The 26376-nt window shown below is 38.3% G+C and overlaps 1 protein-coding gene across 4 annotated transcripts in view; it reads right to left on the bottom strand.

Moving 5' to 3' along the window:
• Window positions 1-24532, bottom strand: part of zdhhc1 (zDHHC palmitoyltransferase 1) — a 50672-nt gene extending 26140 nt beyond the window's left edge. The window contains exons 1-8 of one of the 4 annotated variants that reach the window (XM_077228906.1): window positions 24325-24532; window positions 23920-24291; window positions 23184-23388; window positions 22812-22987; window positions 13593-13694; window positions 6960-7087; window positions 6657-6812; window positions 3446-3567 (exon numbers count right to left, since the gene is read on the bottom strand). In XM_077228906.1, coding sequence (XP_077085021.1) covers window positions 3446-3567; window positions 6657-6812; window positions 6960-7087; window positions 13593-13694; window positions 22812-22987; window positions 23184-23388; window positions 23920-23963 — 933 coding nt within the window. In that variant the 5' untranslated portion in view covers window positions 23964-24291; window positions 24325-24532. Of the gene's footprint in view, window positions 1-3445; window positions 3568-6656; window positions 6813-6959; window positions 7088-13592; window positions 13695-22811; window positions 22988-23183; window positions 23429-23919; window positions 24292-24324 lie in introns of all 4 variants that reach the window. The other 3 variants (XM_077228909.1, XM_077228905.1, XM_077228908.1) reach the window with 3 other exon arrangements.
• Between the last annotated feature and the right edge of the window lie 1844 nt (window positions 24533-26376).

Below are 26376 nucleotides of genomic sequence, written 5' to 3'. Positions count from 1 at the left end.
AAAAGCTGTCAAAAAGAACAGGCAAAAGTAATGATTATGAATATGTCAAATATAGCAAGGAGACATTTTAATTGTTTGCAGGCTCACTCAGCTGGAAAGATGAAGTTGACAATGCTGATTCGCGATCTTCGCAGTGAACACGCCAGAGAGAAATGCACTTTTCATACGGATTACATAAGCAGAGAGCAGTCTGTTTTCTTTCGTTTTGAATTGTTTTGTTTAAAAGTAGACATTTCAATATAGATTTATTTCTCAGGTCTGTGAGACAAGTAGGCTACCTTATAGCCTACGCTGAGTTTCGGAATTCGTTTATGAGATGAGCTCCAGTTCACGCGCCGGCGGCTCCGTATTATCTAATGTCTGCTATATTTACGTCTTATTTCCAGGTAATTGGTTGATGAAACATTGATTAAAATTAAGATACAATTAATACAAAACGAAATTCACTTTAAAGAAAGGCTTTGTGCATTCTGTTTGAGGTCTCTGTGAAAGTTTTAGTGCCGCTTCCAGAACGGCCACGTCCCATTGTTTGTTCCATATAAATGCGAACACGAAAAATAAAATAAATATTTTATGTTCTGGGGAGAACTGGCCTTTCTTCATTCGGCAGTAGTACTTTTGGTTTGTGCAGTGTAATTCACAGAATTAGGTAGCCTAAAACAATATTTTGCCACCTAAAAGTTAAAGATGTTTTGTGCAGTTATTAAAGGTGTTAAAAATGAACTACCCCTTTCTCGTGTGTCTCTATCTCGGGGTTGCGGCGCGTAGACTATGGTTAACCGAGTATTAACCGCTAAGGGCCTCGGTTAACGGTTAATGAAAAACTTGAAAACGTGCAGCCCTACTTCAGCGTCATCATTACGACACGGCATTGATTACGATTTTTGTTCACACAGCGCGCGTTCCGGGACTGATCCCAGCAATGTTACTAGGTCCCCAACCGGACATAGATCCCAGCATCAATCCCGGGTCGTGTTTGCGTTCACACAGAAGCAGAGGTGGAAAGTAACGAATTACATTTACTCGGGTTACATAATTGAGTCGTTTTTTTGTGTACTTCTACTTTAAGTAGTTTTTAAAATCTGTAATTTTACTTTTACTTAAGTACGTTTTGTTTGAAGTATTGTACTTCGCTACATTTGAAATCATATCCGTTACTGAGTAAAAAATAATAATACAAGAAAAAAAAAGAAAAAAAAATAACACTCCGGAAACTACTGCATTGATTGAAGGGCGGGAGAACAAAAGCGCAAAAAAGGTGACGCAGACCCAGCTGAAGCTGAAAGCGAAGCGCCTTTGAATTCTTATGAAGCGAATTATGGCCAGTATGGAAATACTTTGGATGTAGAAAAAAGTTTGGTTGTCCTCGAGGAGATATCCAATTTGCAAAAAATGTGGACACAAAGTGGCTGCAAAAGAAGGATACATAGGACACCATCCCTCCTGCAGATAAATGTATGTCCCGATTATAACTTAAGGCCGAATGATTTACGTGATGCAGAGGAAATCCCGGAATCCAGTCATGAAAATGGAATTTACATAACGCAGAAGAATGAATGGATGGATGAATACATGGAAAGTAGAACTGTGCAATAATTCCAATCGCGACATGGTCTGTGAATATTTAAGCGCAAAAGTACAGCTATGTAAATATATAACCTGCTTGTTCTGCGTTTCTGTGAATCGGTGTGAATGAGCTGCTCCACTTTGTCTACTACATACTCAAGTACCCGTGGTGTTTTCAGCGTCTCACAAACAATTTGAATACATGATGAATACATGAACATTTCCAGAGCTGCTCTGAGAGAACGCCTAATGAGCATTTTCATCATTTTATTTGAGAAAAACCATTGTCAAATTGGCTTACACTTTGAAACAGGTCTTCACTACAACCCGTCAAAATAAAAGTTTGGTTTAACTAGGAGAAATTATGACAGAAATATATTACTATTGTAGGCATACAATAGAACGTACTTCTCAAAATAATAATAATAACAACAACAATAATACAATTTATTTAAACATTAATTAAGGCATATATTTTTTGTCCGTGGTTTAATTTGGTTAATCTGTTTTTGCAGCTCTTCCCCAAAAAATAAAAGGACACAAGTTTAAATTTTCATTTGATTGCCACCGTTTTTGATAATATATTTGGATTAAATCATAAAAAGAAACATTAATTTTATGAATAAAATACATTTCATAGGACTATATTATTCTTAAAAAAATTTATAAATTATTAATGTTAAAAATGAGTTGCTAATCTAATTCATTATCAATTATTGAATTTAATTGATTAGACATGTTCTATTGAAATTTTAATAAACAAAAACAAATGGTTTCAAGTTTGTTGTAATAAAAGCATTTGTTCAACCCCCAAAAAAACTGTTTTCTGGTTTTAACTGTCTTTTTATTATAACTTTTTAAAATGTAACTGTCATTTTAACTGATGATAATAATAATAATAATAATAACCATAATTTAATAATACCGTTTATTTCATAATTGATTAATACTGTAAACCGTGATATTTTCTGAGACGTTATCATACTGTAAAAATCTCATACCATTACAACCCTACACGGGAGAGTCCCCCCACCCCACCCACTGTTCACCCATCCCCCACTGTTAAAAAAGTAACTCAGTAACTTTTACTTGAGTAGATTTTTAGACCGGTAATTTTACTTGTACTTAAGTAAAATTTCATTGAAGTAGTAGGACTTTTATTTTATTACTCTTTCCACCTCTGCACAGAAGGTGTTCTGGCAATTTCCCGGCAATTTCCCGGGATCAACGCGCTGTGTGAAAGGGGCTTTATACTCACCAAGACTGCTTTATTTGATCAAAAATACAAGTAAAAACTAATTATTATTGCACTGTTTTCTATTTTAATATATTAAAATAGTGAACTACTGTTGTATTAGTATGCTGATTTGTTGCTCAAGAAACATTTCTTATTATTATCAATGTCACATTTTTTTTTTTTAAAAGCGATCATTTTTGTGTAACAAATTAAATGTCTATTAAAATGACAATATAATGCATCCTTTCTGAATAAACATACTGACCTTGAACTTTTGAATGTATAATTATGTTAAAAAATAAAACTAACAGGTGTTCCCAGAAAATGCTTAAGAATAATTTGGTTCCCTAAACCTGTGCATTTGATGCATTCCTCAAATATTAATATAGAATCACAATTATAATACAGATTTGTGTAGAGCCAGCATTGTTTTCAGTGGCCTAGCAACAAAATGGTGACATCTGATTATTAATTAATCAGCTAAATAGAAAAGGAAATTGATACACTTGGTTTTATGTGGGTGGAAACAAATATAATTTTTTTTTTATTTTACACAAAAAGAAAACATGATGTAGTACATCAAAATGTAAATAACCACCGTTAGCTGTGCTAAAAATATGCTTATGTTTGTCTGTGTTGTACCTTGATAAGATTAATCTTGGGAATCTCAGATTCATTTTCTGGAGGAGGCTTTCTAGAATCTTTGGCCTCTTGCCGATGCCGCTGTCGCACAATATACTCGTATGTACTAAGTCTGTTCCACACTGAAGAAAAGAATGAGATGGAGAGAAAGAGACAGAATCTGACACAAAATGTCTATTGTCATATCACCCATGCACATCACATTATTCATATTATCATTCAGGATAGAAACCATATCTACATAATCATATACTTAGGTAAAAACTGAAATTTTCTTATTGCAGATGTGGATGTTTATTTCTGATTTGATCTCACAAATAGGTTGGATAGATATGAACCAAGTATGAACCAACACTGGATTTCCTAGGAATGCCCCCTTGTGGCAAACCCACAGAGGAAAATGTTTAATTAGAATAACAATCACAGCAACAAGACATCAAATAACCTCAGAACCAAAGACTGACTACAGGGTGAACGTCTTTGTCGGTGAGGCTTCAGAAAATTAACTGATCTTGCCTGTGGTGTTTTGTTGTTATGGTTACCAAGACTGGCACTAAGCTACACAGATGTGCGATGAAGGTAGGCAACATAAGGCAGTGAGTAGCCCAAACTGTTTTGTGGATTAAGACTTGAGACACCAAAGCCTGAGCCCAAACCAAATCGTTGGCATGGGGCAGATATCAACCTGCTTTATTCCAGACATCAGTGGAATACACCTGCACCTCTTGGTGCAATTCAAAAGGTGCAGGTAGTTATTATTTGGTTGCAGTAAACAACAATTTTAAGATATATTTGTAATGACATATGCAATTATATTAGGGGTGGGAATCTCTAGGCACCTCACGATTCAATTCGATTACGATTCAGAGGCCTGCGATTCGATTCAAAAGCGATTATCGATTATCTGAATCTTGTGTGTGTGTGTGTGTGTGTGTGTGTGTGTGTGTGTGTGTGTGTGTGTGTGTGTGTGTGTGTGTGTGTGTGTGTGTGTGTGTGTGTGTGTGTGTGTGTGTGTGTGTGTGTGTGTGTATATAAATACTTTGCTTTAAAAGTACAAAGTAATGACCCATAAAGAATTAACGTACAATATATTTTATTAACATTGCAAAGAACCAACAGGAAAATAAATGTGTGCCTGAACTAGCAGCATACTTGTAGTAAATTAATAATATAACAACAACAGGTCTTCTGACGATTCATGCTACCCATCGAGATGTGCTACTTACTGGTGCATGTGCAGACTCATTTTTCTTCTGCTCACCACGCCCATAAATCTATGCATCCTTGCTGTGGATACTTGTAGGAAACTTTGACAGGTCAAAGATGAATATTTGATGATAATTTTTACTTTTCACACCGTTTTAAAAATAAAAAATTATACTGTACTCTTAACTTCGAATTTTATTATAATTTTATTTCATATAATATCATTTTTACTTGTTATATCAAATGTGATAATTGCTAGTTCATTTAAAATATCCAAATATGCTCCCCATACACTTACCCTGATTAAAATGAAATAACGATGTTATAATATTGTGAGATTTACACCATTATGGAAACAATAGAGAATGAATCAACATTATCTATGATCGATTTGCGTTTGGGTAGCATTTTTCGACAAGGCAGCAGAAATCGTCTGAACACCGGTACAGCCCAGAGCCATAGAGAGAAACGGCTCTGGTACAGCCGAGTGTTTTTCCTCCTCTGGGTGGAAACGTGTCATATGGCTTCTCATATTTGTCGTGTTGCCGAAATATTTTAGTTTTATTCTACAAAGCTTACAACTAGTGTGGCTCTTGTCCAGCTCCTTTACCCCTTCAACTTCATAGAAGCCAAAATATTTCCACACGTCAGCTTTTAACGAGGAGGGTGTTTGGATTTCGCGCTCAGCCATCGCGTCTCTGTTATGTGCGCACGCCACAGACAGACGGTCCGGGCACTGCACTTCCGCGCTTCAGAGTTCCGTCTTTTGCGTTCCGTCAATATTACGTCATTATAAATAGGCTTTATTTTAATTTTTTTTTTGAAAATCGATTTTTGACATTTGTGAATCGATTCAGAATCGTCCACGTCCGCATCGCGATGCATCTAAGAATCGATTTTTTCCCCCACCCCTAAATTATATGCATATTTCTTTTAAAGTGTGCTGCATTGACTTTTAATCTGTTCAGTTGCTTATTAAAAATGTGAGTGCACTAAAAGTCTAGTAGCAGTTTAATCTTTGGTTAGTATTGAGGGAAGAAGTGCGCACTGCTGGGAGTGATCTCTCACACTACTCTTCAAAAGTTTGGTGTCAGTAAGATTTGTTTTTAGAGAAATCACTGCTCTTATTCAGCAAGGATGAATTGATTGTTGATCATAAGTGACAGCCTAGATTTTTTTGTAACAAAGTCATTACTATTTCAATTTAATGTTGTTCTTTTGAACTTTCTATTTATCAAAGAATCCTGAAAAAAATGCAATAATAATAATAATAATAATAATAATAATACATTAATATATATATATATATATATATATATATATATATATATATATATATATATATATATATATATATATTAATATATGTATATATATTATATTAAAATATTAAGCAGCAAAACTGTTTTCAACATTGATAATTATAACAGGGTTCCTATACATTTTCCATTTCAAAAATTCCATACTATTACTGACTCAAATTTCCAAACCTCTCTTTAGATATTTCAGACCATAATTAACATAAATGGTTCATACATCGTACAGGCATCTGTAAATATTATTTTCTCCGTTTTTTTTTTCATTGGTTTTCTCAAAGTGATAACATGCTCTTACATGCACATGGCACACGCACAATTGATTATTGAAGTTCAAAAGAGACTCGCTTATTGTAAAAGACGTTGAACGATGATTGTCGAACACACTTAAATAAATTCGAAGGATCACTAAACTTTTGCCATGAAAACACTGCTTGTATCAAATACAATTGCATACTTTTCCAAACTGAGTAGGAACCCAGGCATATTACAATGATATCTGCATGACCTCGAGATACCAAAGACTGGAATAATGGATCCATCACAAGAATAAATTACCTTTTAAGCTATATAAAAATATAAAAGGTGTTATTTTAAATTGCAATAATTTTACAGTTTTAAAAGGCCTTCTTTAAAAAAAAAACAACTAAAACTTTTGAATGGTAGGTTAGGTAGATGAGTTTACTCACTGAGGTATATGTGGAAGCAGAGTAAGTGGCCCAGCAAAAGTGCAGACAGTAGGCCCAGAGCAATGGTGACTCCTGCAAGAGCGGGAATGGCTGGACCTGCTGTAGTGACTGGAGCCACCGGCAGAAACACAAACCACACCACAGATTCATTCCTTACTGCAGACAAAAAGACAATGAGAAATAAAGAGGATGACAACATTGACACAGAAATATCACATTATCTGAGAAAACGTACTGTATTATATGTTGTTGTGTGTAATGGAACCAACTTTAGTACATTCAAACACACAAAACACCTCTTACCCTGTTGAAAGTGCTTGTCAGATCGAAGTTTTGATGGGTCCAAAAAGAATTCTATAAATACATAACTAGCAATAACTACAACAAAAAAAATCCCCAGGAGAGCAGAAATCACACTATTTAGAAAAAGCCTGTCACGAATAGAAAAAAAGAGAGAGAGAAATAATTAAAAAAATACATTAATCTTCAGGGCTTTAAAGAGTTTTTTTTTTTAGAGTAAATGCTATTTTATATGTTTATAAAGGTGAATTTGTGGATTTCATGCCGCTTGTACGTAATGCTACATAAGTTATGCTATAATGATTTTATTCACACTGACTGTACATGTATACATATTGTCATTTAATGAAAAGACATGACTTCACTGATTATTCATTGGTAAGCATCCCAAAGGTCTGCCATTGCAAATAAAACTCACAAACGAAAAGAATGTCTGTATGTGATGCTAAGAGCTAACAGTACTTGATCTCATGATTGCCTTATGACTTCCATTTGAGAAAACATTACATACAGTGCTGGTCAGAATTATTTGCCCCCTTGGAAAAAAATGATCAAAGATGGCTGTAAAAAAACTAATCTGCATTGTTAATGCATTTGATATTTTATTTTAAAAATGAGGAAAAATCTAACCTTTCATAGGTGGTGGGAAAACTTACATTATGAAATAAGTATTTTTCTCCAAAACACATTGGGAACAATTATTTGCCCCCTTTTATTAAATACTTTTTGCAACCTCCTTTTTCCAAGATAACAGCTCTGAGTTTTCTCCTATAATGCCTGATGAGTTTGGAGAACACATGACAAGAGATGAGAGACCATTCCTCCATACAGAATCTCTCCAGATCCTTCAGTTTCCCAGATCCATGTTGGCGCTTCTTCTCTTCGATCACCCCACTAATTTTCTATTGGGTTCAGGTCTGGGGACTGGGATGCCCATTGCAGATGCTTGGTTTTGTGCTCAGTGAGCCATTTTTGTTTTGATGTTTGTTTTTGGATCACTGTCCTGTTGGAAGATCCAAACATTGCCTATTATAAGATTTCTAGCAGAGGCTGTCAGGTTTAGATTTTTTAGCTGCTGGTTTTTGATCGAATCCATGATGCCATGTATCTGAATTCTGAACATGAAGTCCAGGACCTCTGGCTGAAAATTAGGCCCACAGCATTATATATCCAGCAGAGTATTTCATTTTACACATGGGGTACTTTTTTATCCCTGTGTGCACCAAACCCGTCTTAAGTGTTTGCTGCCAAAAAAAACTTTTTTTTTTTGTTTCATCTAACCATAGAACCCGTCCTGTTTGAAGTTCCAGTAGTGTCAGTTACTTTTCAAATGTTCTATGGACAGATGGGGGGGGAAGAAAAGGGAAACAAATAAGTTTTTTGGCAGCAAACACTTAATATGGGTTTGGTTCATACAGGGATAAAAAAGTACCCCATGTGTAAAATGAAATACTCTGCTGTATTTTTAGTGCTCTGGGCCTAATTTTCTGGTCCTGGACATCTTGTTCAGATACATGGCATCATGGATTCGATCAAATACCAACAGATAAAAAAAATCAAAACCTGACAACCTCAAACTTATAATTGGCCATGTTTAGATCTTTCAACAGGACAGTGATCCAAAAACAAACAAAATGGGTCACTGAGCACAAAACCAAGCATCTGCAATGACCATCCCAGTCCCCAGACCTTAACCCTATAGAAAATGAGTGGGCTGATAAAAGAGAAGAAGCGTCAACATGGATCTGGGAATCTGAAGGATCTGGAGAGATTGTGTATGAAGGAATCTCCGATCTCTCGTCAGGTGTTCTCCAAACTCATCATGCATTTTATGAGAAGACTCAGAGCTGTTATCTTGGAAAAAGGAAGTTGCAAAAAATATTTAAAGGGCATCTTGCCGGACAAAAAAATCTAAATTAATACATAACCTTGTATGAAAATACCATATGAAAAGTTAATGCACGATTTAAAATGTTTTAAAACAACATAAGGGCACCAATTTAGTAGATAAAGTGAGCGTTTCTTTGACTGCTCGTAAAAAACGCTTTTTTTCAGCATCGCGTCATTTTACATCACACGAGGGAGTTGTATGTGTGCTCTGCGTCAGCTCAGTGCTGAGTAGGTTGGTATTCAGTAAGAGCGGTCGTGAGTCAGTGTTTTCGGTAGTTTTTGTATTTTAATTTATCATCGTCATTGTAAATTCCTGCCTGAAGTGTGTGTATGCTATGTGTAGCACAAACGTATTCAGGCAGCATGCCTCAAATCCAGGATGCTGCGTTATGCACGTTACATCTTGTGGCGAACAGGACGGCCGAGAGACGTGAGAGAACGACGCAAGGTCGGTGGTGCGATTGCTAATGAGCAGAACCTGTGAAGCAAACCGGTCTCGCATCTCTCACGGAGGAGCGGAAGCATAAACAGGGTACCCCCAGGATCCTCCAACTTAAATTCAAGGCTTTTTAAGACCTTTTTAATACCATTTCAAATGAAATTCAATGCCAACTTTGTACCCATTCCGACAGAAGTATCAGGGGAAAATGTCAAATCTGTATACATTTTAAACCCTAGAAAATAATTATGTACAAGTAGGCTTCTTGAATTAAATAAAAAATTTCACTTAAATTATCAGTCATATTTAATACATACACACCAGCGTTGTAGCGCACACGTATAGGCCAGTGTTAATTTTGGCAGCCATTTTTGATTTAGTCTTAGTCTTCATCTTCAGACGAAAATGCTAATAGGTCTTAATCCCATTTGAGTCGTTCTGTTTTTTATAGTTTTAGTTGACAGTTACTTTACTTTTGGTAGTTAATTTATGTGTAGTCTTTAGACAGAAAATGTCATAATTATTCTCTCTAGTCCAATTCAATTAAGCTTATGAAAAATTATTGACATTACACTCTTTAGCAGTAGCACTTGTGGAGTTCTACATATATATCCCTTTTCCTAACTCCCATGTTTCTCCAGTTGTTTAGAGTGCCGTACCCCCTGGAACCCCCTCTCTTCCACTTAGACTGCACTCACAGGGACTATATTTGCCCCCTTTAATCAATTTTTCCATTTAATTTTTTACCTTTATAATACCTTTAAAAAAAGAAATAATGCTTTAAATAAAACAATGGTCATTAAATATGCAACGTTAAAAAACATTAAAATGGCCAGTAGGTGTTGGTAACTCATTATCTTTATGAGTGAGTCTGAGTCCAGTGTTGCCAACTTAGCGCCTTTGTCGCTATTTTTAGCGACTTTTCAGACCCCTTTAGCGACATTTTTTTAAAAAAGCGACTAGCGACAAATCTAGCGACTTTTTTAGACAAACCTCAGTAACCTCCAGATGTTGCCAGTACTGTTCTGCGAGCGCGAGCTCTTGCTTTCTCCCTGCCGTCACTCTCTCTAACTGCGTCTACCTTGTTCAGTGAATGGCTGAGACGAGCAGCAGCACATTCATGTGTTGAGCGCGCGCCAGTTTTTTTTTTCCCCACGGACTTGTCACTTATCTGCTTCTCTTTTGTTTTATTTTTAAAGAGTTTTATTTGACCATTTTAATTTACTTTCTTTTCTTGTGCTTATTACTTGTAATACTCGCTATCACAGAGCTTTCACCCAGTTCCCGAACTCTCTCAATTCAGATAATTTTACACATATAAAAAGATTTAGTCATTCACTATATCATAGCTACTTGTTTTATTGTCTGACAAAAATAATATAGGCAATGAGAACAGCTTTATTGGACATTCGGCTATATTATATTATATTATATTAAAATACAGAATGTTAGCATGAATTTAGAGGGAAAACACATTAGGCAGGCAGAGCGCAAGTACGACGCGATGACGTCATGAATATGCTAATTAGCATACGACGTCATCTAGCGACATTTGGCGACTTTTAGGGAAGGCGTCAGCTACTTTCCTTTGAAAATAGTTGGCAACAGTGTCTGAGTCATTAATTCATGAATCTCACGATTCATTCAAAGCCACACATTTTGTTGCAAAATAGAGCTATAAGTCTGACAATGCTGTTTTAAACGTAGTACACCACTTAATGTTACCCTTTTTTTCTTTTCTTTTTTACTGTTGTATAAAATCTGTCACATTTGAAATCGTGTGGATATTCGGGAAACATTGCATTCTTGCTCGTATAATATGATCAATATTAAAAACACTGCTGGATATCAGCCTGCATTTTGATCGCAGATTTAGTCGTAAAAACAGCGCAAGCGGCTCGTGACAGCACACAGACCGACTGAATGACACTTATATTTAAGTAGAAAATCTCAAATGAAGATCGCTAAACTCCACAGTGTTGCCAACTTAGCGACTTTGTCGCTATATTTAGCGAGTATTTAGAACCCTCTAGCGACACATTTTCAAAAAAGCGACTAGCGATTGCGACTAGTTATTGGAGACTTTTGGAGACTCTCTGACGTGAAAGCACATATCGTTCTTACTCTTCTCAACGAGCAGCGGGTGCTGCCGTGGGTCCCATCCCCATCCCAAAGCACTCACAGGCGGCCCAGTCCTCGCGCAGCAGCCCCTCCCAGCTGCAGTTAGAGCACCCCTCCGCGTACAGACTGCAAAAGAATCGCGCAAATGAGTCGCTATTTTTAGCGACTTTTCAAACGTCACTCACTCTAGCTACGTCTACCCTGTTCAGTAAATGACTGAGAGGAGCAGCAGCACATTCATCTGTTGAGCGCACGGCCGCTGAGAGACGTGAATGAGCAGTGTTTTTCCACGGATTTATTATCTGATTTTGTTTTTTATTTTAATTACATAATTTAGTTTCCTTCCTTTTCTTGTGCTTACGGTATTACTTGTAATACTCACTATCACAAAGCTTTTGTTCATCCGGCTCCCGAACTCTCTCAATTCAGATAATTTTCCACATTGGCCTATAAAAAAAGTTAGTCATTCACTAGGCCTATATCATAGCTTCTCGTGAAATAATATTTAAGACCTTTGTAACAAAATCCAAGACTTTGTACACCAAATTCAAGGCTTTTAAGGCCTTAATTTGAGATTATCAAATTTAAGACTTTTTCAATGCTTTTAAGACCCGCGGGTACCCTGATAAAGGAGGAGCGACGACGTTGATGATCGAGAAAGGAACAGGCCTGTGTTTTAGTTGTGTTATGTTTTTTGTATTTGTATTTTATTTTAGCCAGCAGTCGTCCGCGAGGGGCTGCTGGCAGTTCTTTGTTTATTTTCGGTAGCCAGCAGTCGTCCGCGAGGGGGTATTTTGGTTTGTTTGTTTTATTTTAAATAAAGTATATTTTGATTGTTCGCCGGTTCTCGCCTCCTTCTTCCCTGAACATTGCTACACATCTGCTGGCCGCGGGGCGAGGTCCTCGACCAGCGTCAAAAACGCGCTCACCTCCCTACAACACAAGCCCTCCACCACAGTTTCCATGGGACGACAACGCCCACACAGACACCTGCCAAACACAGTAACACAGACGCTTACTACTCACTCCTTCTCCCGGTAAGCCTGACGGTGTCAATGACAATCAATCACGAGGAAAACTAGTTGGCACAATCAACAATAATCACACTGAAGACATGACCAGCCTACTCGGCGTCGGCTACGTTTGCAAACAACATTTTCACCGGAGAAAGAGGTAAAAGCTTAGAAATAAACACTAGGGGTTCACAGGTGGGACTGTCAAGCTAGCCCATAGCTAGCATAATATACCTTCTATTTATAGATCTTCTGACTAAGTTTAGGGTACTTATCTGAGCCAACGACATAATCACTGTCACTATATATAAAGAAAACGTTGACTTTCACTCGATGCTATTCACTGACAGTAAAAAAAGTTGTTATTGTATGCACTGCTGTTCATAGACTACTAGCTGCAGTGGTCATTGCTGTGTTTCTAAATGGTAGCAACTCACCAGGACATTCCACCAACTCTCCAGTCATTCTCCTGTGACCATGCATTTATTTATTAATTATATGGCTGTGGGCCATCATAAATGTTAACTGTGGGTCTCGCCACCTCTTCCTCATCCCAGTTAGACGCCATAGTCAGTGTTAGAACTAGTTCTAGTACCTGAGAAAGGCTGAGGCTATCCACCACATCTACCTCATGTGACCTCATCGCCGAGTTGCGTAAAAAATAACCGTCACTTACCAAAAACTACAAAAACCGGACTTTAACACCATTTTGGAGACATTTCTAAATTTATATACATATCTTGACTGCTTTATATACCCATTAATCGACAGTGGTGTTTAACCTTTATTTCATAATATGATTTCTCCCCCACTTTCAATTATATTACTTCAGTTAGATTTTTGCATTTTTCTTTTATAAAATATCAAAAGGATAAACAATTCAGATGTATTTTTTATAGCCATCTTTGATCATATTTACCAAGGGGGAAAATAATTCTGACCAGCACGGTATGTCATAAAATCATGAAACGTTTAGTGTCAGCTTACTGGATATAGGCCTAGTGACATACACTATAAAATGCTTTATCTGAATGTTACATTTTTCTGAATAGTTTGACACAGGATCTGCCCTGAAGACTCACACAGTTAAAATATCTATCCATGGAAACGGCAGAACGTGGAAAACGAACACACACAATGACAGACAGAGAAGAGGAAGTGAAAAGTACTCACCAGTAGTTTCTGCTGCCCACACAATTATTCAACCATCGACAGTGGTGGTCAAAGCTTGCCACACACTTATTACACGCACTACAGTGTTTTGATTTAGGGCCCCTGGAAAGTACAAATTTTTGTGGGACAGAATAGAAGAGTTGCTTGAAAAAGTTGCACGCTTGAACACAATTCATCATTGCATTTTGGTAGATACCAATAACTCTTTTGGTTTGAAAGCCAATAACCGATATATTGGCCGATAAATCTAAATCCAACTTTATACATTTTTTGAGAGCCTGATTTCAAAAACAAAAGTCTCACCATTAAAATATATGTCCCAAGCACACAATATATATTATAATATATGTTCTCATTATAATTTTAGGTCCCACTTTATATTAAGTGGCTTTAAGTATTATGTACTTACATTGAAAAATAAGTACAATGCACTTATTGTGTTTATGTTGTATAGTGGCATATACTCCAAAAAACTATAAAAAGCCGCAGCAGGCTAAGACACGAGGAGATTATACTAAAGACGCGTCACACTGAAGCATTACATCTGATGTTATCTTTATTACTTCGTTTCACCAGCAGCAAGAACAAACACCAATCACTTACTTTGGTAGATGCATTCCATCAATCGAGTGAAGATACATCAAACAGCGCATAGTAACAGATAATAGTGGTAGTAACGTCATTGCCAGTAGTGACGGTCAAAAGAAAGTTTTTCTCCATGCTCCAAACAACCTGCCATGCCCACAGGTGAACACACACGCTAATATATACACACCACACCCCCTCACGGTGCCATAGTTACAAAATGACATCACACCGCGCATGCACATACACAACAGTATAGATGGAAAGAGAAATATCACAAAAGACTATGCAAACCCAATGTATGGCTCCTACATTCCAGCCCCAAATTATTTCATAGTAATAATTAACCACCACCATTACCTTGTGGGAGACAGACACCAATCAGAATATGAAGAATGAACTATTAGTCCATTAAGGTCCAAAAATAACAAAGTTCATTCAAACTGTATAAGATCTTCACTGCCCTTCTGCTTCCTGCAGAAGGCAGACTTTGGTTATTGGTCTGTTCAGATAGCTAGTTTTAGTCTTAATCTGTACACTATCCACAATTCTTCCTGTAATCCAAGTATTGCGAGGTGCCATATCATCCACTAGCACCACCAGATCTCCTGAAACAAAGTTTCTTTTTATGGAATTCCATTTCTGGCGCTCCTGAAGTCCAGGAAAGTACTCCTTTACCCAGCGCTTCCAGAACAAATCCGACATATACTGAACCTGTCTCCAGCGACGATGAGAATAGACATCCTCCTCCTTGAACAATCCTGGAGGCAATAACGGCTGTGTTTTAAGCAAAAGCAGATGATTAGGAGTCAATGCCTCCAAATCTTGAGGATCTGTAGATGCTTTCGTTATTGGACGACTGTTAACAATCGCTTCAGCCTCACAAAATACCATTGCCAAGCTTTCTTCGTCAAGGATCTGAATCTTAAAGACCGAGTTAAGCACTCTACGAACTGACCGAATTAATCTTTCCCAAGCACATCCATGGTGTGATGCTGTTGGGGGATTGAAAACCCATTTGACACCCTTTTGCAACAGTACATCATTTATGAGGTTATGATTCAGATTCTCAATAGCCTGCCTCAATTCACGTTCCGCGCCCACAAAATTAGTACCGTTGTCTGAACAAATTTCCAGGACTTGACCACGTCTCGCTATAAACCTTCTGAAACCATTAATGAAGGAGTCCGTGTCTAAAGACGAAAGAACTTCAAGGTGTATAGCCCGTATCGCCAAGCATGTAAAAATGAGCCCATACCTCTTGATCACATTTCTTCCACGTTTAACTTCAAATGGTCCAAAACAGTCCAAACCAACTCGACTGAAAGGAAGCTCATCAGGAGTTATCCTGTTGGAGGAAGATCAGCCATTTTCTGTTGTCCAGGTGAAGCAGACAGTTTACGACAGAAAACACATTAAGTCAGAACCTTTCTGATGGCAACACCGGCACCAGGAATCCAATACTTCTGACGTAAATGAGAAAGCATGTGGTTTCGTCCACCATGGCCTGTTTCTTGATGCACATGAGCAAGGATGAGATTAGAAATGTGTTGATCTTTAGCCAGTATGACTGGATGTTTCACTTCAAGTGGCATTGCTGCTCTACTGAGCCGTCCTCCAACCCTAATGAGATCACCTTCCAGGATTGGGTTGAGCTTGTAGAGATGACTTGTCCTTCTTACACACTCTCCTTTCTTCAAATAGGACAGTTCCTCCGAAAACCTTATTTTTTTTACAGAAACGGATGATATTTAACTCTGCCATGACCATATCCTCCATGGATAAAACCTCCTTTGGTACTTGAGCCTTAACACCTTCCATCTGAACCTGTAACCTTTTCTCCAGCTGATCAGTACTTAGATCTAAATTAGAAAGTTTTTCTCTCAGCAGCTTTCGATGTCGCACCAAGGATAGGAGCAAGGTCTTAAACTTGAGAAGCCAACCAACTGCCCTCTTAAGACGTAACCAGTAGGAAAAGTAACCAATGAGTTTCTCCACCGGACTAACCTGCTCAACTTGAGCAGCGTTCACTACCACTACTTTGACATCTGGGTCTCCAGAGAGAGAGCTTTCCAAGGTCTCTGGATTTTCGGGCCACCTGTCCTCAGGCTCATGAAGAAAGTCAGGACCACAGAGCCATGCATCAGTCTTTAAAAATGACTGAACTTTAACACCTCTGGAAGCTATATCCGCAGGGTTGTTTGATGTATTAACGTACCTCCACTGCGATACGTTAGACGTCTTCAATATTTCAGACACTCTCATTTTTTATGTATTTCAAAACAGAAGTGCTGTCCGTCCAAAAGACCGACTCTTCAAGGTCCATTTGCAGCTCCTTCCTCCACAACTTGTCCATCCTGCTAGCCACCACCGCGGCAGTCAGCTCCATCCGAGGAATAGTGACAGATTTAAGAGGAGCTACACGTGCCTCTCCCATTACAAATGCACTGTGAGTTTGTCCATTATTGTCATGGAGCAACAGGTAAGTCAGAGTCCCAAACCCTTCCTTACTTGCGTCTGCAAAGTGGTGTAGCTGAGCAGAAACAAGACGACCACAGTCCACAGGTTTTAAACACCTACTGACCTCCCAATTTTCAAGGTCATGAAGGTCTTCCAGCCAAGCCATCCATTCTTCGACAACAGAAGAGGGCAAAGGATCATCCCATCCCAAACGTCTCCTGCAAAGGTTTAGGAGAATTTTTTTGGCCGACAAAACGACAGGGGCTACGAAACCAAGAGGGTCATAAATCGAAATAACCATGGACAGGATTCCTCTTCTTGTGAGTGGGTGAGTTTTAAGTATGATTTTAAACTTAAATGAATCAGATTCGACACACCACCGCACACCCAAGACCCGCTCAACAGGCAAGGAGTTGTTATCCAGATCCAAATCTTTTACCTCTTTGGCTCGCTCTTCCGGAGGAATTATAGCGAGGACAGTACGTCGATTACTAATCCATTTTGTGAGCTTAAACCCACCTTCAGCACATAAGGCACTAAGCTCTTGACATGAAGATACCGCTTCCTCTTCAGAGCCAACAGACACTAAACAATCATCAACATAGAAATGGTGTAGGATGGTGTTAACTGCCGCAGAACTGAAGCACTTTTGATTGTCTTCAGCACACTTTTTCAAAGCAAAACAAGCGCAACTAGGAGAGGAAGTAGCACCGAACAGATGCACCATCATTCTGTACTCCACTAACTCCTGACTGCAATCTCCATCGGGCCACCACAGAAATCTCAACAAGTCAGAGTCTTCAGCCGGAACCCTGACCTGATGGAACATGGCCTCTATATCTGCCATAAGCACCACAGGTTCTTTGCGGAATCTTGTAAGGACTCCCACCAACAAATTTGTGAGATCTGGTCCTTGAAACAATTGTGAATTCAGAGATGTCCCCTGGAATGTGACCCCACAATCATAAACTACCCGCAGTTTTTCTTCTTAGGATGATACACCCCATGGTGGGGTAAATACCACACCCTTCCATCACGACGTGTCAGGTGCTCAGCTTGAACTCTCTCAGCATAGCCATCAGCCAGCATTTTGGACATAAATGCAATGTAGTCAGAGCAAAAAGATGGATCTTTATTCAAGCGCCTTTTAAGACTCAATGCACGCTGTTCTGCAACTGGTTTGTTGTTAGGCATATTTAGGTACTTTTGTTTTACCGGCAAACCGATACTGTAATGACCATCAATGAGCTTGGCAGATTCGGAAACTGACTCAATGAAACGCTTATCCTCTCTCGACAGACCAGGTTGTTCATCCTGCAGATTTTCAGGAAAATCCATCTTCAGTTGCTTTTCCCAGAGCTCATCAAGCCTTGCCACAGAGATGCGATTAACCGTGATGTCGGGCTGCAAATCCTGATCACTGATCTGATTATCTCCTCGGAGCGGACCATTCAAGGTCCAACCCAGAATGGTCTTAATTGCATAAGGGCCTCCATTCGCTGCACGAATCACTTCCCATGGTTCTCAAGCGTGAGGGACGTTATTGCCGATCAGAAGGTCTATATCAGCATCAATTTCTGGCATTTTTATATCTCTCAGATGCGACCATCTTTGGAGGTCTTTCGAGCATGGAATATTACCTCGATGAACAGCCATACTCTTCTGAGTAAAAACCTCAGGCAGGCCACAAAAGTTGTCCGAAACTAATCCGGCTACTTCCAAGTCTGAAAGCTTATAACTGTCCACAACTGTTTCTTGTCCCATAGTTCTAAGGAGGATTCCCAGTTTCTTTCCATTAAGATTAAGCCGATTCATGAGTCGCTCTGTACAAAACGAAGAAGTACTCCCTGGATCCAAAAACGCATACGTGACAAAAGTCTCTTGCCCTCTCTTGGATCTCACCTGAACAGGCAAAATAGAGCGTGCGGTCCTGTCCACCAGCCCCAGTCAAACCACTGGACTGAACAGAAACCACAGCACCTTCTCTGGTCATTTCCAAGCCTACGATGGCCCTGAGTCAAACTCTTTTGTTTAGCTTGGGGTGGATATGCAACAACGTAGGATGCCTATAATTGCATATTTTACATATCAGTCGTTTTCTGCAATCCTTACTCATGTGCCCAACACACAGGCATCCAAAGCACATACGGTTCTCCATCAAAAAATAATTTTTTTCCTCTTGAGTCCTTTTATCCAAAAGAAGACAAACCTCCAAAGAATGTCCAGCTCCACAAAACAAACAAGCTTTCATTGGTGAATTCTTCTCTCTTTTATTCACAGACTCTATTTACTTCTCAGCAGGTGCTACAGCAGTGGCAAAGCTACTGCCTCTAGCCTTTGAACCAGTTTGAGACTTGACCATTTTTAATTATTTTCTTCCTGTCGCAGGTGTATCTTGAATATTTCTAAAGAGAGGATCACTCGCTATCTTAACTTGTCTCTCAACAAACTCCACTATGTCCAAAAATGTAGCTCTACGACGAAACTTCTCCTGAATATCACCAACCACACTTCTCCAATGATCCCGCAGCTTATTAGGCAGCTTTCTCACAATAATTTGCATATTTGTAGGTACATTCAGATCACTTACGACGGTCCCCACGGAGTTGCAACATTCCTGTAGCATTAGACTGTAGGACCGTTAAGCCTTGATATCCTCAGCTTTAACCATCGGCCATGAAAGCACCTTATCCATATAAGCGGAGGCTACTTTGAATGGATCGCCAAAATGTTCCTGAAGTAATGACTTTGCTTTAGTGTATCCATGAGACAGGGGCAGATGTTGAGAGCTTCGAACCAAATCCCTGGGCTGACCTCTTGTTTACTGCTCAAGGTAATACAAAAAGTCCTTTTGACTTTGTATTCTCCCTTCTATGTTGTGTTCAAATCCTCTTATGAAGGTTTGATACTCCAGTGGATCTCCGTCGAAAACTTGTAAGTCTTGCTTGGGTAACAGAAAAAGTGACTGTTGATCAACCAATAAAGACGTAATTTGATTTTGCCTTTCCAAAACTGTGATAAAACGACGATCAGGATTATTCACGGTTACAGGTGCAGCTTTATATTTAAGGTGAGTAACTGGTGGATGAAAAGCACCCTCTGATAGAGTGAGGAGACCAGCATTATTTGTGACAGCAGGATGAAAAGATAAAGTGGATGGATAGTCTCTGGTCACAAAAGCATGCAGCCCAATTTTGTTGTGTGTCTTAGGCCTCACAGCAGCATAACCTGGGCTCAAAGGTTCCTCCACAGTCTCTACCTCCTTTACAACCGATGATTGACCACTAAAATCAGGCACAAATGCTGTGGCGTTCTGACTTAGCTGTGTTCCTACTCCTCTTTTAAGATAGGAATTCATCCCATCTGATCTCACCGATGCATGAGACGCACAAGATACTTCTGAAGCCTTGAACACACTTACTTTAGCCAAAGATGCTGCTAGCTCCATGTCCAGATCAAACTCCTCCTCCTTTCTCCTCAACAATTCCTGCTGTTCTTCCAAGGCATTCTTCTGACTCAGCAGCCTTTGGCTAGCCTTCAGAGCAGCGGTCTCAGCCTCAGCCCTTATTCTAGCGGATGATGCAGTAGACATAGATTTACTCACCACCGTACTGCATTTCTTTGACCTCACTGACACATTAGAAATACTATCACTTGGCCTAATATCATCTTCTACTGTATTTTCCATAATTTTAGATATATGTGTCTCATTAGCATTGGAAACGGTAGATCGTAAACATGGGGCATCAACGCCCTCTACAGGTATGTCTGGCGCATTCAACAGCCATTTATTTGTCTCTTCCACAAAAACAGTCTTATGTTCTTCAACGCTGTCAAACCAAGCCTTTTGTTTTTCCTGTTCTTCAGGTGGGAGCATAGAAACCAAAACACCATGAAGTTGACTTGCATCTTTAAACAGGCTTGATATATTTTCAAGGTGTGATCGTATATCTTCAGCACTATCAGCACTTTGCATTAGGTCTTTAATCTCTCTAATTGCACCTTTAATCTTTCTTACTTTTGCTTGACGTTCTTCTTGGAGCTTTCCCAATGTATATTCAAAAGCCTTAGCTGTCAATGATATTTGCCTTTTCTCATTCAACCTGGTATCCCTCAACTCCATTTTATCTACAAGATAATCCACAAAAAAAATATCACAAAAAATATCTGCTAATGACACTTAAACAGCACACTTGAATTAAATTTCCACTCAGAAACAAAATGCGATGCATTGGTCTTTGTTTCCCTCTAACTTATCCACGAAAGCTAAGCTAAACTCAACCCTAGTCTTCTGTGCGTACTAGCGGTGGGTATTTATGTACCTCTATACCGATAGTCTTGAGCAAGACTAACCGTCTTAGGACGAGAACTACGTCGGCACTCCCAAGCGCAATGCTTCACCCGCTTGACGCACAAACCAAAATACTACAAAGGGGTAATAAAACAAACAAACCAGTACGATCACATTATGTGAAAGTACCGCTGAGCCTAGCAGGGAATTCATTCATTTTCTGACCAGCCATCCACATTGTTTACAGTATACTTTTCAAATAAAAATGGCTAGTAAACAATAATAAGCATCTATAATAACAGAACATTTGTGAATGAAATAAGTTTTACACGAAAACAAATGCGCGTTCACGTCTCTCATACAACGTTGAACGATATCAAACCTCCAACGTTAACCAACAATACGTTTGAATCTGCGGTTCCTAAAATTTTCTTTTGACATATTATAGCGGCATATACTCCAAAAAACTATAAAAAGCCGCGGCAGGCTAAGACACGAGGAGATTATACTAAAGACGCGTCACACTGAAGCATTACATCTGATGTTATCTTTATTACTTTGTTTCACCAGCAGCAAGAACAAACACCAATCACTTACTTTGGTAGATGCATTCCATCAATCGAGTGAAGATACATCAAACAGCGCATAGTAACAGATAACAGTGGTAGTAACGTCATTGCCAGTAGTGACGGTCAAAAGAAAGTTTTTCCCCATGCTCACCCTGCAGCCATGCTCCAAACAACCTGCCATGCCCACAGGTGAACACACACGCTAATATATACACACCACACCCCCTCACGGTGCCATAGTTACAAATGACGTCACACTGCGCGTGCACATACACAACAGTATAGATGGAAAGAGAAATATCACAAAAGACTATGCAAACCCAATGTATGGCTCCTACATGTTGTATTGTAAAACACTTGTGCTGCTATTGAGGTGTGATACGGGTAAGGTTAGGGACAGGTTGGTGTAATGGGTCGGTTTAAGGGTAAGTTAAGGTGTAAGGGAAGGGTCAACAGTGTAATTACATATGTAAATACATACATTTATTACAGCTGTAATTAAATGCATTTATTTTCAAAATATAAGTACAATGTAAAAACATGCATGTACACAATACGTCCATTGTACCAACGTTGCACGTTGCACTTAACTGTATTTTCCTTTTTTGAAGGGATTCCAATCATATTTCAAGCAATACAAAAGCATAATGTTGAACAGTGCACATCTGAAGTGTCTCAGCTGAAGGAAATAATCCATTATTTATTGGTTCTAATATATTTGCCAAATTTTCTTATCGGGCCGATAACAACAACAACATTATAAATAATCATTTATCGGCCGATATATGGTGGCCGGTATATTGTGCATCCCCAAAAAGAACCATTACTTAGACAGTTAAAGTAGTTAGGCTATCTGTCAGTTATCAACAAGTTGCACTTGAAACTTAAAGCAACCACAGTTGTCAAATTATTAACCACTTTTTGTATACAGTAAGTCAGCAATCAGCATTAGAAAGTGCTGCAATCAGTAGTTTAGTCATTTCCAATTTAAAACTTACAAGACGTCAAGGATTATAATTTCAGACTTGTTCTTCTATGCCTACTGCAGCCATATTATTAAAGAAATAAGGTTGAATAAAACAGAGGCTGTACACTACATTTATTTTACTACTGTTAAGAGGGCTTTATCATGCCAAACGACATCATTTGGTAATTACTGCAACACAGCCCATTGTAGCTTGTTGATGCAGTAAAATATGCATGAAAGGGGCAAAGATGCATTGAATTTGATCTAGGAAGTGGTTTTCTCATTGTCTATACACATACATACTAGCATAACAATAGAGAAATAGACAGCAGCTTGTCTGTACTTACACATCTACTTCACAGAGGTAGCAGTGACAGTTCTCGATGACGTGTGCATGTTTGGTGTGGTCAAACACCGGCATGGGTCCTTTATAACTCTTAGCTCGGACATTATAATCTGCAGGATCGATGGAGACGGCCATCAGGTGCATGCAGAGGTGACAGACAAATGTAATCCCTGTACACTGAGCTCAACGTTAAAGACTGATAACTTGATAATACCGAATAATGCTTGATATTGTACATAGAGCTGTACAAGGTTCCAACTTATTAGGGAGGGTACAGGTTTACAGACCTCTATAATAACAACAACACACAGATGTGAACAGGAACAGCTTATTTGCAGGCTACATAGGCTAATAAACACTAAAACAAGGATACAATATATCCGGCTGGGATCCAGTGTGTGGGGAGCAGAGGCACAAATACACCAAAGCCAGTGACAGCAAAGTAGAGATAAAGCAGCCAGGCCAGGAGCTGGAAAGGGTGCGGGGGCCAACTCCAACCATTGGTCCGAGAGCATAGGGGCACATCAGCTCTCCTGGGTCCCCCCTCACTCACCGGGGCGGTGCGATTGGAGTTCTTGCTGCAGACATCCATGAGAAGGGAGCCTGCTTCTGTCACTTCTGTCATTAAAATATTGCAGTAGGTTTTACTTTTAAGTCAACATGAAATCAAAATTGACAATTCTTATTAATTATGGAATATTGCAGCATTTTTTATAAATGACTTTCCATGTAATTTTTATCTTCTTTTATGCTTCAAAGAAGAATGTCAGTCATACAGGTTTGAAATGGCATGAGGATGAGTAGATGAAGGCAGAATTTTCATTTTTGGGTAAACTATCCCTATAAAAGAATATCAAAATAACGCTTAAAACAGTGATCACAATTGACACTATTGCAAAGCTAATTTATCGAATTCATCAAGAATTTATTGAAAATGATCTGTCTTCATGTCTAATTATCTTATCTAATTTAAAACTAATTTTTAATAACGACTAATAATTTTATGGCTACAAGACTTGTCATTTTTAGAGATATCCAAACAAAGTCATTTATATCTGTATGGTCATTGACCTTTTATAGCTCAAGTAACGTTAAACCATAAAACTCACTTGCTCAGTTGATGACAGGACTCTGGGCTGCTCCACCACCTCATCTGAATCAGCCAGCATTACCTGCACTGTTTTTTCTTTACACGAAAACTACAACTAACCTGACACATCTTTGACCCTTACTCATCCACAGCAGCAACACAACAGCTTTGTTTGAGTGACGGCTAGCTCTATCTTTACTCATTTACTGTATCTGTAGCCTGAGCGGAGCGGAGTCTCAGTAACGTTAACCAAATCTCTCATCACGCTCTCGTGCTGTGGGTAAACTAATCTCGTCTAGATGTAGTAATTAACTTGCAATAGTGCACCAAACCAATACGAGACTTGAAACTGACCTAAATATTAACCGTTTGTTGTGCGTGGAGAGCACGACTAACGTTAACGTTAACTGTACCGTTAACTAACTTAACGTTAATTATTCTGCAAACAAATCACATTTTACAGAAATCTCGATAAATATCCAAAGCGTTTTATCCATCCAATCAATCCAGGCTGCTTAAAAAAACTGCACAAATACCAACAAGTAGCAGTAAAGGTTTTAAAATAGAGCAGAAGCACTGAATCCATATAGTCGGCATATAATTACTTTAATAGCTGACCAACGCACCTACATCCGGGAAAACCGTTACACGTTTTATTTCAAATTAAAAGTCCTTACCACTAAGGCAAATGTAAATATTATTATTGTAAAGTACTACTATGATTATAAATTGATTTTTTATTATTTATAAAATTAAATTGAGAGAGGAACATACTAGGCTATTTTTATAGTTATTTCGTTAGATGCAGTTACTTTGTGCTGGCATAATTTGTCTATTTGTATAGCGTCACAAGCTTTTCAGTACTGCACTGTAGGCAGTTTTACACTAGATGGCAGCAATAGCATGCTTTAAAACAAAATGAAAAGTATTTATTTAATTACAATTATGTCTCACAACTAGTTCATGCAAATTCTTTCGTCACTTGTGTCATTCCAAACATGTATTCTTTCTTCTGTCTAATATTATCACTTATTTTCTTTAAAAAAATCTTCTTTTGTGTTCCACAGAAGAAAGGCATACAGTTTTAGAATAGTATGAGGGTAAATGATGACAGAATTATTAATTTAAATATTATTATTTTCCGGAGAAGTTTTTGTTAGTGCTACTCTCACAGTTCAAACAACTTCTCTGGACATCAAAAAATTCACAGATAATTGTTGTATGAAAAAAATAAATGTCTTCCATTTCATATCAGTTATATTCATGACAAATGTCTAAAGATATTCCATATAAAATGTATTAGCCGACACAAATCATAACAAGTTTTAACTTCTGCATGCCAGTTGGTTTTCTAACTTAGAATTTGACTATTTGAATCACATGGTTTGCTTTAAATTTCCTTAATAGTTGATTTTACAGTATAGATAAGAGACCTAAAGTTACTTCTCCTTAGAGTGAAATACCATGGTGTGTGCAAAGACTAACCAATAATTCAATGAATATGTTACGTAACATTGAATGCTGCAAGGAGCAGGCTCCATAATAATTTGAACTTCCCTTTTGGGATCTGTTGAACAATGAGCTCTATTTCTGTCCCAGTCCACCATTACATGGGACGTGGTGCAAGTCACAAGGTTTAGCTATAGTTTTGGCTGAACGTGGAGCTGATGTGGCCCAGGCTGTAAAAACTAAAATGCTTTTGAAGAGAAAGTTTGGGCGGTCTCTCTCTTGGCAGCAGTGTGTGTCCGTAATAGAGAATGAAGCAGGGGCCAGTGAGTTTAGTTGGGGTGGGGATGCCCCTATCACACACTTTCCCAAATATAAAACTTAAATATAAACGCCCCTTTTTACAAGATTAAAGTCAGTCTCAGCAGGATTCTGCAATATTTTTTTTTGTGATTTTCATTTTTGCGATCAAAATGACTGACTTTGTGGTGGAGGTTTCCAGAAATTTGCACAAAAAAAGTGCATTAAAAAAAATAGGATTTACAATGTGTTACGTGATATTTAGATGCACAATAGTACATGACAACAGAACAAACAAAGAGCACAAATCTACTTTGTAATCCTGCCATGCGTTCTGTGTTGTCATGTTGTCATTGGTTCATTGTTTCATTGTGCACACGTGTGTCTTGTTCAGTCATTAGTCTTGTGTGTATTTAAGCCCTGATGTTTGCCATGTGTCTTTGTCAAGTATTGTTTCCCTGTAATCACTGTTGGTAGGTGTCATGCCCATGTTTCTATTTTGAGTTCCATGCGACTGTTTTATGTTTGATCTTTGAGCTTGTTTTTGAATAATAATAAACTGCACTTGCGTTCTACAACTTTTGCCTTCAGTGGACGTCCTGTTACAGGTATACTATCTAGCTTTATTAACATGATCACTTATGGGACATATGACCAAAATCTTACAAGTAAACCACAGCAATTAGCAATTGCCTAATATAAGTAATTAAGTAGTCTAATCAAGTAAACA

This window comes from Siphateles boraxobius, unplaced genomic scaffold (assembly GCF_051911475.1).
Source record: "Siphateles boraxobius isolate OS27281-9 unplaced genomic scaffold, OSU_SipBor_1 130, whole genome shotgun sequence".
Taxonomy (NCBI): domain Eukaryota; kingdom Metazoa; phylum Chordata; class Actinopteri; order Cypriniformes; family Leuciscidae; genus Siphateles; species Siphateles boraxobius.
The sequence above is the reverse complement of the archived record's forward strand: the minus strand, read 5'-3'. Positions and strand labels throughout refer to the sequence as shown.